This window comes from Panicum virgatum, chromosome 6K (assembly GCF_016808335.1).
Source record: "Panicum virgatum strain AP13 chromosome 6K, P.virgatum_v5, whole genome shotgun sequence".
Taxonomy (NCBI): domain Eukaryota; kingdom Viridiplantae; phylum Streptophyta; class Magnoliopsida; order Poales; family Poaceae; genus Panicum; species Panicum virgatum.
In genome coordinates, this window is record NC_053141.1 from 34,305,424 (window position 1) to 34,319,420 (window position 13,997).

The 13,997-nt window shown below is 46.3% G+C and overlaps 1 protein-coding gene across 1 annotated transcript; it reads left to right on the plus strand.

The window, feature by feature from the left end:
• Positions 1 to 4,415: 4,415 nt before the first annotated feature.
• Positions 4,416 to 6,102, plus strand: LOC120712301 (translation initiation factor IF-2-like). The gene has a single exon (XM_039998061.1). The coding sequence runs from the start codon at positions 4,825 to 4,827 to the stop codon at positions 5,983 to 5,985; it is 1,161 nt and encodes a 386-aa protein (XP_039853995.1). The 5' UTR covers positions 4,416 to 4,824; the 3' UTR covers positions 5,986 to 6,102.
• Positions 6,103 to 13,997: the final 7,895 nt, after the last annotated feature.

Below are 13,997 nucleotides of genomic sequence, written 5' to 3' on the forward strand. Positions count from 1 at the left end.
TTAGTGGGAGTGTCATCGGCACAGTTATCTACACTGGAATCTTAAGAACCGTGCCAGTGGAGTATCATGGTGATGACACTCCTCTCGCATTTTATGACACTCCTCTTTTCTCTCTCCTCGTATTATTGGTACATATTATCAAATTTAATATTCATAACACTCTTATGACACTCCCACTGAAATTGGCCAAACAGCTATTACATGCATGGGAATCGGATGCGTCGAAGCCTTTTGATGAAGTTTGGTGAACTTGACTGAGTAAGCATTTCATTAAGCGGGAAATGAACTGATACGACCTACGGACCAAAACAAAAATCACAGGAACAAAAACGGTGGATATTTTTTTTTCTCGCCTGGATGGGTGGTTCGGCCCAGCCACGGCGCCTTCTTTTCGTAGCGGCCTAGCGGGATTGTCGGGCCGGCCATGCGCCTGGCCCGTCCAGTCGTCCACGGCAGATCGCGCGGCCTATATATCGGGTGGGCTTGGTACCGCATGGGCCGCGCTAGGACAACAGGCCCACGAGATCGCGCGATGAAGCCGTGCGTATTCGACGGAGCTGATCGATATTTAATATTTTTGAGGCGTACATCTATTCGACGATTAAATTTAAGATGAAATATGCCGGATGGGACGGGGGTGGTTATATATCAGTGAAGGCAATAATTTTACAGCTCATCATCCGAAGAGATTGCAGAATAAATTAGCACACAATCTTCATAAAGTCTATTAACTATTAGTTTTCTCTAGGCCCAATCAGTTATATATACAGAGGAGTCAGAGCATGCATCTAAAAGTGATAAGATTGATGATGTCAACACACATGTCTTCGTGGCTAACCGAACCACGGAATAAATTCTTGCCCCCTTCATTTCTTCTTTACGTTTTCGTATTTTATATTATAATCTTTGTGCTTTTACTTTTATAGAGTAGTATCTTAATAGAATTAGCTATTGGTTGCACATGTAGACATCATGTTTTAGATTAAATTTTTGTGCAAATTAGTTGGATTTATAGATTAAAAATTTTAAATTGTCTAATTCACTCTCGCTCTCTGTTAAGCTAGAGCAAGCCATGTTGAGAAGCCGTTCGTCAGTTGCGCCATGATTAGAAAGGGGATCAGCAGAACGAGGTACGCCGTGGCTATCACCTTACGGTGTGCCATTATGGCTCGTCGTCCTCATTGTCACTGGGCACCGCGCGCACCGCTGACGTAAGCTCCGTGTCTCTCTACCTGCACGTAGTACACTACACCCCTGATGAACACACCGACCAGTGCCATAGGACCGGATAGATGTATGTAGAAGCTAAAAATGTATTCTTTGTGATACAAAATTTGAACCTTAAAGTACACTTTTATTTTGACAGAGGAATGATGAGCAAATAGGTTAGTTTTGGATCAATGAGTGCCCAACCTGCCCAACCCAAATACCAAAAGCACAAGTAATGGATTGACCCAAAATTAAGTAGTTCCTCCATCCTGAAATGCAGGGCATTCTAGAGTTCAAATTTGTACTCAAATGTAAGACATTTTAGTTTGAGAGTAGATCAAACCATCTTAATTGTGTATTGTTTTCGGATCTTTTCCAATAGAAATACCTGCATGCAGCCATATAGGGGGAGCTGTATGTGGAAGAGGTGCATGAAAAAGAGCATGCTACTTTAATTAGCACATATTTAGTTACCTAAATAGTCTCAATGCTTAATAATTAGGGGTAGAAGAGTCTTTTCTCTATCTCCATAATCTGTTGGAAAAATCCTAGAATAACCTACATTTCAGGACAAAGGGAGTATAAGATTACTCGGAAGCTAGTGGGTTACCTAAAAACACTACTCCTTCCATATGTAGTATTACTGGCAGGTCAAAGTTGCTACTTGCAGCATTATAAAAAAAAATATAAAAATGACTCCGTCATCTGATTCTATGATAGAAAATTCCCGCCACAACAGGACACAATGTTTCATGCAACATCCAATAAAATGACAATATGCAGACATATAGTTTTATATTATCGACACCTACCTTTGCAACATTTAAAGATTATAATTGTGATATTTTTGAACTACAATTGCAACATTAAAAAAATATTGAAAAAATAATGGAACAAATAGAATTAGTTGATTATATTAAAAATGTGCAACCTGGCAAATCAACTATTGAGATATCTAGAATAAGTTTAGAAAACATCCTAAAAAAGTTGTTGCAACATCACCTCACATCTCAAACATATTGAAAATGGCCACCGCAACATCACGTATCGATCCATGGGATAACCTTAATACAACTAAAATGCTCACTGCGACATTATTAATCAACTCTTGTTGCAACATCATGGTATGTCTATCGCAACAAAAAAAAAACTCACGTGAGAAGTCCACTACAACATCCATCATTGAGGCTGGAGTGGCTTATCCGCTGCAACATCAACTCATACCTATTGTAACAAATACGTGCAAAAAATTCCCACCACAACATTGGTGTGGTGAGTGAAAGCATCAGACTTTTATCTTGGCATCAGATGTCCTAATTCTAGCATTACCGATAAAAAATTATTGAGCCGGCTCTATATGGTAAATACACCATTTTTCATTTTCTGGGCATTGGATAGTTGGGTCAACCCAAGAAAACCTGCGTCCTGAGTAGTAACACACATCATATATGAACGCTTTACAAAATGGAATGAATCAATTGCCCTATCTAAACACATCATGTCAATTTAGAGACGAAGGGAGTAAAGGTATAATAAGGTATGGTGGCATTTGAGTTTGAGAAGCCTGCGAAGTTAATAAGCAATTATCAGGAGGGGACAAGGAATTTGGTAGGGAGCCACTTCATTCTTGCTGCATGCACAAAAGTTCGGTGAGGGCCACTTGCATACATCGATCCATCATCCATCTGCTGCTACTGTTGCATTGTCAACGCACCATTATTATGCGGAGCTTGCAGCATCTACAAGTTATTCCATCCAAAAAAAAAGTCATCTGTTTTCTTATTGGCAGTTTGGCGCCTTGCCGTGATTCGCTGAAATACACTTTATCACCCTCTTTGAATCGGACCTCAGATATACCTTTCAAAGTAACGATGATGTGATGATGTAGTATAATTTGGGGAATAATGAGGAAAGTAAAATCCATTATTTAGCATGCTGAAAGTTTGGTGGAGTCTGGTTTCAGGTATATGGACGACTAGCAACAATCCTAAGTATTGGATCTCGAGCAGAAGTGTTAGGCATTGGAACCGACTGTATTTAGAGTTTTAGACAAAGTCTTCAGTTGCACAAGTGAAAGAATGGAGAAAAGGGCTGTGATACAACCATCAGGGAGTGCCGACCAGTTATAACATGAGAGGTATTGTTTTTTTGAAGGTCGCCGGAAGGGGAGAGAACCCCCACCTGAATATTCATTACTACGGCCCTGAATGGCCCATCAGGATAGTTAAACTCTTACACCATTTTGTTTTAGGTTACATTGCGGATTCGAAAACATTACACCAGGACAAACTAACAGCTAGATCACACCGCGGTAGGCGGTAGCCCCAAGTGCGTGCCTCTTCCCGAGCAGTTCGCAGCATAGTACCTAGGTGATCGAGACATGAGAGGTATATTAAACCTGAGGTACCATTTTTGGACTACAAAAATAAAACTAGGCAGATACTATAAAAACAATGTTTATGCTGAAAATTAGCATCGCCATGAGCAGACACTGATGGAATTAACTTCTCAAACGTACATGGCAATTAGAATTTCCACCTCATTCATGTACATATCTACTCGTAGCTAGTGACATGGAAGAAGCAACCCAGCAGAACCATATAAGCATGGACAATACTGATCAACCGCTAACCCACCAGAACTTTTTTTTTCTTTTGCATTGAGCCATCACTAGAGATGATGCAATCTTTTTTTTATGGTACTCCTCTCAGTCAATTATGGGCGGCCGTGTTTGGTTACTACAGGAATTTTTCCGCGAATCTCACGTGCATGGAGTACTAAATGAAGTCTATTTGCAAAACCTTTTTAAAGATGGATGTAACTTTTCGAAACGAATCTAATGGCAGTAATTAAGTAATCATTTGCTACAGTGATGCTACAGTGACCACCCTCTAATCACGCGATCAAAGGCCTCATTAGATTCGTCTCGCGATTTACACGTGGGATTGTGGAGGTGGTTTTGTAATTATACTTTATTTAATACTCTAAATTAGTGGTCAAATGGCCAAAAAGTTTTCGCGAAAACTTTTAAACCCCAAGGGCAGTGTAAATCGCGCAAACCCTTTCTACTGCCGATCAGATCAGACCCCAAGGAAAACTGGGCCGGCGGGGGCAGGCGCCACCGCGCCACGCCATGATTCCCACCCCTGCCGACGGCGACGCTTTCCCGAACCGAACGAGCGCGCAGGTATAGGCGCAGGCAGGCAGGCAGCGCCCACGATGCCCCCACCCCCGACCAGAATAAACCTCTGGATCGCTGCCCGCAAGCAACTTTCGGGCAGCCGCCTCATCATGCGCTCGCCAGGCCCGGTGTTGCCTGCTCGCCATCCGCCTCCATACAAAACCACCGCGCGCGCGCCGCCCGTCGCGCAGCGCAGAGCCCCGTGCACACGGACACACGCTCCGTCGCTCCCCGGCCGTCTCCTCCCTCTCGGTCTGTCGAGACCGTAGCTATTCAGCTCCCCCGTTCACTCGCTGCTCCAACTGCCTCCGCTGGTGCAACTAGTTAATGACCCCAAGGTCGTAGCTTTGGTGTGCGGCGGCTGCGCTCGCACCGCCACGGCTCAGCGCCCCCGCCGGCCGCGGGCGCGCGCGCACGTTTCGTGCGCGGGCGGGATGGACTCCGGCAACAGCGCCAGTCTGCAGTCGTCCAGCGGCGGCGGCGGCGACGAGTACGACGCGGCGTGCGGCGGGGGACCCGCAGCCGCCGACTCCTCCTCGCCGCTCTCCGCGCTGCTCCGCCACCACCACCCGGACTTCGGCGGCGGCACGGCGTCGCTGATCTACGGCCTCGAGGAGCTCGGCGCGCCGCCGCTGTCGCACTGGTGCCCGGCGACGGCGCCCCTCCCGCAAGCCGTCGCTGGCGCCCCGGCCTCGCCGCCGTGCCATGGCGGTCCGGCAGCCTCCGCGCCTGCGGCCGACCACGCGGCCGCGGCGACGGCGGCGGCCCAGCCGGCCCAGCAGGCGCGGGGGTCGAGGAAGCGAGCCCGCGCGTCGCGCCGCGCTCCGACGACGGTGCTCACCACCGACACCTCCAACTTCCGCGCCATGGTGCAGGAGTTCACCGGCATCCCCGCCCCGCCCTTCGCCGGCGCGTCGCCCGCCGCGCGCGCCCGCCTCGACCACCTCTTCCCCTCCCGCTCCTCCTCCGCGCTCCCGCAGTACCTCATCCGCCCCTTCGCACACGGCAAGCTACACGCCCAAACGCCCCCCGCGTCCTCGCCGGCGCCGGCCTGCGCCGCCATTGCGGCTTTCACCGCCGCCCATGCAGGCGCCACGGCCGTGGCGTCCGGCGACGACAGCTACAGCCAGCAGCTCACAGCAGCCGCGCCGCCCGCTCTTCTTGGGATGCAAGGTCACGGCATCTGCGGCAGCAACAGCTACCTCTCCTTCCAGGGCGCCGTCGGCGCGCAGCTCGACGACGGCGGCGGCGCCAACAAGTACCCCTTGTTCGACGACCGCGGCAGCGTAGCGCCGTCGTCCGCCCCGAGGCCGCAGGACCCGGCGGGCTTCCTGGGCCTCGCGCGCAGCAGCATCGCGAGCTCCGAGGGGGCGCGCCCGCACCTGCACCCGCGAAACGGTGGCCGCGGCGACGAGCTGTCCGGCCTGGTCGGCGGCTGCAAGGAGACCTACTCCTCGGCGCCGCCTCCGCCGCTGGAGCGCAATGGGCGGATCTCGCCGGCCAGCGGCGTCTCCACAGCAGCGACGACGACGCCGGTGGCGGCGGCCATGCGAACTCAAGGCGCGGACTCGTGGGTGTGCGGTACATCAGAGTAGCTAGCCTACTGATTCGCTTTCTCCTCTCCAAGAATCCAATCGAGTACATGACGAGAGATCAGTCAGATTTAATTTCGCGCCGTATTTAGTTCCAAAAATCAAAATTCCAATTTTTTTTCTGACACATGCATGGAGATTTAAATCTAGACGAAATAAATGTCTGTAAATCGCGAGACGAATTTAATGAATCTAATTAAGATGTAATTAGACGCTAAATTGCTACAGTAATGCTTTAATAAATAACCTCTAATGACGGATTAATTAGGCTCATTAGATTCGTCTCGCGATTTACAGACGAGTTCTGTAATTATTTTTATGATTAGTCTATGTTTAGTACTTTAAATGTAGAAAGATGTCCTTTCAAAATTTTTACGGAAGACAACTAAACACGGCCGATCTGTTCTTGCAGCTAGCATATTCGTTACTTCCTTGATTGAAATTGAATGGCTCGCTCGATCAATTACTTGTTTGCTGCTGTCGAATTTGCATTGCATCCATGTGCTGGTGAGGTGCAGATTAGACAAAGCAAAGATCACATTTTTGCTCTAAAATACAATCTGCTCGTTGATCTTTAGCTAGTTGATCATCATCATGAATTGGATGGCTACACATGATATGAGCAAAGGAGAGAAGGGACCGGGGGACAGCGCTCTTAATTGGCATGCGCTATCAGTGGTACTATGTATTAGCAGCAGCTTAATTATCTGCTCTTAGCTGCGGCCTGTGCTTGTCCTTGTACATGCTGTTGCCTTCTCTCTCTCTAGCTTTCATCACACGCAAGCCGCGGCTGGCCGGTTGCTCTGGTAGGTACAGATAGAGATAGGTTCATGAGAGGGATGGATGCCGCGTGTGCGTGCGGGTGTTAGATGTGTGTCCAGTGTCGGAGTGTCCTCAACTGCTGCTGCTCCTCCCGTTCCATCTGACGATGAACTCACCGGCAGCTACCGCCGGCGAGCCATTAGCGGCGAGGTTTTCGTGCATAGTTAACTGTGTGAGAGAGATCTAGAAAGAGATAGAGAGATCTTGCCCCGGTCCGGTCACATGAGCTGAACAGTGCACACGAACAAAAAGGAAGGAGCTTTTTGTCAGAAAGATTTCATTTGGCCAAAGAGGGAGGATTAGATCTTTCGTGTTTGGACGGCTACCGACCTCACGTGGAGGCGACAATAAACAATGGAGGATGATGGATCGAACGGACTGTCGGATCAACGGAGATCCATGGAGCTAGGCCAACAACCGTATCTCCTCGAGCCTGCCACTATGTTTGCATCCGCTTAATAAAATAGTAAAGCGGGGAATGCAAGATATAGGCAAATTGTTTACTAGCCGGTTCATCGCCGTGTCCCGTCTGCATGCGTTTCGCAACGGCGGCCGGGCCGGCCAGAGACGTGCCTACGTGTGATGATGAAACTGCCAGGTCGACGGGTTATGGTTTGGACTTGGGTTCAGGCTGTGTTTATTAGTTTGTGAAAAATTTGGATTATGGTATTGTAGCTTATTTCGTTGTTATTTGATAATTAATGTCTAATTATGTACTAATTAGGTCTAAGAAATTCATTTTGTATGAAATAGTTATACTGTATAATTAGTTATTTTTTCAACTGCATTTAATATTTTATGCATATGTCCAAAGATTCCATATGACGGGTACTATAGAAAATTTTTTGGGAATTAAACATGGCCTCACTGCTAGAAAACATGATATCGGCACCGGTTGGAAAGAGCTTTAGGTACCAGTTTTCGAACTGGTACTACGAAACTGAGACTAAAAGCCACAGTCTTTGTCATCGGGTAAAACACCCGGTACCTAAGGCTGTTTTCACCACTGGGTGAATGTTCCACCTTGGACTAATACAGTTTTGGCCAAAAAATATATTCGATCAACCTGGAAGAGTCACAAGTCATGTGATTTTCACGCAAAATAAGCGCATGTGGCGGATTCGAACTAGGGATCTCTTATCTCACATGTACCTTTCTTACCATCTCACCTACAATCACTTATGATGAGAAGACATATTTTTCTTTTGAAGTAACCCATCCCGGTACCTAAGGCTATCCATAGGCACTGGGGGTGTTACCACCTGGTACTAATGTGGAAGTACCGGATGCTAACACACCACCCGGTACCAAAGGCTCTCTGTAGGCTTCCAACCACCACCCCAAAAGTACCGGCATGAATAAGACTCGGTACCTATGCTAGCATAGGTACTTGGTCTTCTTCGTGTTGGTACTTTTTGGATGGACCTTTGGCGTGTTTTCTAGTAGTGGTTTTGTAGACATGCATGGAAAATCCGGTGCAGAGGGTCACTGCTAATGGGCAGAGCAGTGGAAGATCCAAGGGGGTGAGCTAGCATAGGTATTTGGTCTTCTTCGTGCCGGTACTTTTGGGGTAGATCTTTGGCATGTTTTCTAGTAGTGGTTAACATGCGTGGAAAAGCCGGCGGTGGAGGATCGCTGCTAATGGGCCGAGAAGTGGCAGATCCAAGGGGGTGTTTGCACCACCTCATGATAGGCCGATCTAGTGAGGGGGCAGGGGGCTGGAGCCTCTCTACCACAATACCATGGAACCCCTCTAAAGATCCCCAACAATTTTCAACCATGATTGAAGAAGAGGAAGAGGAAAAGGAGAAGAAGTGGAAGAGGAAAATGAGGAAGAAGAGAAAGGGAGGAGGAGGAAGAAGAGAAAAATAAGACCCCTAGATATGTACATACTTGATCCGCCACTGCCCCATTCATGAAAGTTCATGTAAAGTTAGTTCGTTGATCTTGAAAATTGTTGTTCTTGAAAACACGAGTAGTTGCGTTAGGAGAGGGTGTTGGAGGCTTACCGCCACAAACAGTGGGAATCTAAATCTAGAATTTCGGGTACTATAGAATATATTTTTAATATTTTAATGAATACATCAATCTATTCGTATAAAGTATTGCAAATTCTCACTTTTCATCTTTCCAATTCAATTATCAATTTTTGAACATAAAAAATAAGTAGCTACTATTTATTATTATTATTAATATATAAGAACGGATATGAGAAAACCAATAGATGAGAGTGAGACTTTAGGCCAAATCTTAGGGTGGGCCGGGGCCCACCCAGCCCACCTTGGATCTGCCCCTGGCCGCAAACATAGAAGAAGACGAATGAGATGTAATCTCAAAAAAAAAAAAGAAGAAGAGGAATGAGATCCTCTAACATACTATTACTTCCAGATTACCGATGTGGTCCCGAGCCCATAGTCAGTGACCTCTAACGTACTCTCTCCGAAGAAGACATGGAATGCTAATGACCTGAAGAAATGAAGAATGGTCATTGGCACCATGATGGAGGTTTACCTTTGTCAGTGGTGAGGCAGATCTAGCCAAAACTAGAGATGGAGGTGGCTAGAAATTTTATATCTCATAATAAGATGTTATAGTCAACTTTCATACGTATGATTTCGCATGTTGCAAGGGGTGATTCAATGTTACCTTAGTGAATTATCAATATATTGCGACGGGGCGTTTTCATCGGACGTTCCATCGCTAACAGCGCACCAATTTAATCTGATCTTCATATACGCTATGTTAGAAATAATAGAATAGAATCGCTGCGGAACCGGCCACCAGAAACACAGGACCCGTAAGGGACTGCAACGCTGACCATAAGATGAGATCGTACCCAACCCCCGGCCCTTCCCATCAGCCTGTAGGCTGTAGCTCCTTCGGTCCCTCCTTTTCCCTCTGAAAGGTGCACCTTTTTCTGAAAAACGATCTGGACATGATTATTATCCATTCGTCTCGGTGATCGATCGATGCTAGTGATCACCATATAATGCAGAATTGAAGAAAAGCCTAAAACTCGGATCTAAAAATGGCTCGATTAACGTGCTAGCTGCTGCTGCTGACTCCTTTTGTGATGATGTGCAAATCTCCATGGACACAGCAAAAGCATGTATCCAAAAACCCGTCCTTAGTTCGGATTGCAGGCTGCAACTCGCCTGCATGAAGCATGATTATTGAAATTCTATTAGGCCCCTCACTCTATCGCCTGTGAGCCATTGGGCTGGTGGCACCGGCAGCAGCAGCAGCAAGCAGGCATCATGCATGGGTGCCCATGGGCCATAGCGGCGAATAATCTGCTGCGTCGCAATGATGCCTCTACTTCTGTGCTCGATCGATCTCCATCATTTGTCTCCTGCCTCCTTTGCCATTTCCGATCTCCAGTCATGTGAGCGGTGATCTCTCCATGGATTGATTGCCCGGGCAGGGCGTGGCTGTCCGTGCCGCCTTCGAGTGTCAGTTGCATCGATCATCTCTTGCTCTCGTGCCCCATCCTGCAGAACCTCGATCCCAATACAAAAAGATATGGTCCATTCTCTGTTCCGACGACTTGGCCTTGGTTTTCAATCTTCTCTCGATCGGTTGGGTCGATGGTTTGGTTTGGTTTTCAGAGGATGCTAGCGCTACATGCATGTGCAACCGTGGGTACAACTTTAGTAGTGCAGCTCTGGAGTCTGGATTCATCAGTTAAAAGTTTAAAACCAGACCACACGGAAATGAACCGCAGTAATGCATTAGGATGTTGTTTATCTGATGTACTTGTACATGGGCTTGAGGCATTTTCACTTGTCTCTTTCGAGCCCCATCTCGGTGAAATTATATATGCTCGTATGAAAAAAGAATTGTCATTTATGGAACCAAGCAGCACTAGAGAAAAAGTACCATAGCGGAATTTAGATTTCAGAAAGAAAAACCAGAAGTGTACTTGTGCTCATATTGATTTAAAAAATACAATTGGGAAATATTAAGAAAGATATATATTTTTTTATTTCTGACGCTGCTAGCACAAAACTTGGCATACATATTTGCTGCCAACAAGTTTGAGAGCTGAGATTGTACACTCTCGGTCGTAAAATTTTTCTTTTGCTTTTTTTTTAACCACCATTTCTCACACGCAGGCTCGGCTCGATGCAGATACTCAGCACACTCTGGTAGTGGACTAGTGGTAAGGACACTGTTGTACACATGGGGGCACTATCCATGTAAGGCAAACAGAGCCGTCCCGTCCGTGTAGATCCATGGGGGCACTAGTGGTAAGCACATACTGCTTTCTGAAAGAAGGGCGAAAGGACATGGCAGTGGCATGAGCAAACAGGACAGACTACAGAGTACTAGAGTAGCTTTTTCAGGGGGGACACAGCGGATGGACGAAGGGGCGGCCTCGAACCAAATGCCAAGCTCGCAGAACTAGGTAGGGGTAGGGATGCACCTTGCTGAAACGGGTCTGGTCCCGGCCAGTCCTCAGTGCAATGTCCTCCTCATCTGCAGTCGACGCCCGTCGGCTTCTTGCGACGGCCCGTAAGCGCCCGGCAGCATCTGGCCGGCGTTGATCGACCAGCCGAGCTAGCAACGAAAAAGCACTAGCACCTCGTCGAGACGTACAGATGCGTGGCAGACGACGGGCACGGAGGCTGGTGGCCAACAAGAGTGGTAAAAGTGAGGTTTCCCCTACACGCAGGATGATGACGCTGCAGCGCGGTGCCAGTGGGTGTGCGCGCGCGCGCGCGCCACTGTCCACAACGACACTGGCTCTAAAAACGAAAATGGCCCAACAATGCAAGCCACAAAAGGGGGGTTGGGGGGGGGGGGGGTCTTCATCAGTGGTAATTCAAAGACAAAAAGGGTTTTTGTACCATGCAAACTAGGGCAACAAAAAGGAGCAGGCAGAGGATAGGAGTGCAGGGGGCGTAGGGCCCTTCTCCCTCACTGTTACTACCTTTGAGTGCCCAACCAAGCACACAGGCTGTATCTGCCAGTGCTCCTCTCTCTCTCTTTTGAAGGAAAGTGCTCCTCTTTTTCACAGCACGAAGCATCAGATGAGCTCGGCTGGCCGCGTGATCGAGTTCACGAGGATTTGTTTGTCTGGAACAGACAGACACGAATTGACACAACTGCTTATATCCGTTCAAGCTTTTACTTTCAGGCTGCAATAATGAAAGTGATGCACAATTGCTTAGCTTCAAATTTTGTTTTGCGTGAAACGCACTGGATTTGATCAGGTTCCCGTCCAGGTGAACACTACGCCACTCATCTCCTCCGCACCGTCTATATAATTGTTCTTGAGCAATTCATTATATATTAGCTAGAAGAAATGAAGAATTAAGAAAAGTTGTTTCATTTCATAATATAAAAAATAGAAAAACCAGATATCGGCGTCTATATCCGGAGATAGTAATGTATCATGGCCCTAATATTCTCCTCACAAAAACTCAGTCCTTAGCCATTCTTAGCTAAAAGATATATTTTAGATTAAGGAAGAATTCCGATCTTGAACATTCATAGGTGAATGTCCACAACCATAAAGGAATACATCTGGCCATGAAGCCAGAAATTTACATAGGTACTTAGACTCCAAACCTTCAACCGAGAAACACAAAAGACAAGAAAGGAAGACATAAGAAAGAAAATGAAAGACTAAGCTTTGAACTTCTTCTACATCCTTTCTTCAGCCTTGCTTTGGTCCTCAAGTAGAAACAAGAATCCCACATCAACTGTCTTCTTAGAAACTCTTGATGTAAGGATCATCGACACTCCTGTGCCTTCCGGTCACCCTATGATCTAGAAATTGTACTAGAAATCACACTGAGTTGATCTCTACCACACCAATAGATCAGACACTGCCATTGCTCGAAGTCGATCACGGTGTCGCGATCAAGGACTCCAAGACGATGACTCAAGAGGAAAGCAACATCAAGATGCTCACTACTACAGAACAGAGTTTTAGTAACACCAACTTGTGTTACTGTTGCTCACACTAGGTAAAAAATGACCTATAGTGACGTGCACAAAGGTGACATGTTGTTGTATGTCACCTTTGTTATCTGGGTGACGCGCGAAGATGATGCACGTCACCTTTTACCTCTTGATAACCTCTCTAAAACATTGCCCGTCACCTTTGTTATGACATAGATGGCCCGTCACCTATAAGTTTGATATAGGTGACGGGCAACATTAAAGCACGTCACCTATAAGGTTAGTATAGTGATGGACTTTGATAAGTAAAAGTTGACGGGCAACATCAAAGCGCGTCACCTTTGTGATGACATAAGTGACGTGCAACATCAAGGCACGTCACCTTTGTAACTTTATTAATATTTGAACATACAATTTTAGAAAAAATTCAAATTGTCTCAAATAAAAAATTGTTCTATGCAAAAGTTGTAGGCCTCAACCAAATCTACAACTTTATAGTTCAAACTTTTTTCATTTGAGGTTGTTTTGGCACTCAAATATATAGTTTAAAATTTGAATTTCAAATTTTCAAAATTTTCAAATGACTTCAGATGGAAAATAAAAGTATATACGAAAGTTGTAGATCGCGACCAAATCTACAACTTTGTAGTTGAAAAGTTTTTCATTTGAGATCGTTATAGCTGTGAAACAGGTTATATAAGACATTAGAAAGTGATGATAAAAGGAAAAATATCTCATTGTTGGTCACATGTGATGTGATGGTGTAGCCCAGTGGTAGGGAAGGGTACGCGCGAGGCTGAGGTTGTGGGTTCGAATTCTGGCAACACCGGAAAAAATCGCACGCGCGCATATTCGCGCAAAAAATCACGCGACTTGCGACATGAGCGCGGTGGGAAAAACAAAATTTTTTTTAAATTTTATTCCCACTGCAAATATTTATTTTAGCACGCAAAAGAATAATGCCCGTCACCTATGTGTTGACATAGGTGACGGACTAAGAATACCATAGGTGACGGCTCATACTGATGCCCGTCACCTTTTACGTACATATGTGATAGGCTTTTGCCCATCACTTTTCTGTTCTAATCAGTGACGATGTACATGTGACGGAAGCGAAGCCCGTCACCTTAGTGAGATGACGCCCGTCATTATAGGCTTCTTCTTATATAGTGTCAATTAATGTATTACTAGATCTCCTACTAACATATCCTATTAGTGTCACAATATCCAATGTTACTACTATATCACTACTACAGAATACATCATCGCCAACGCCCCATCAC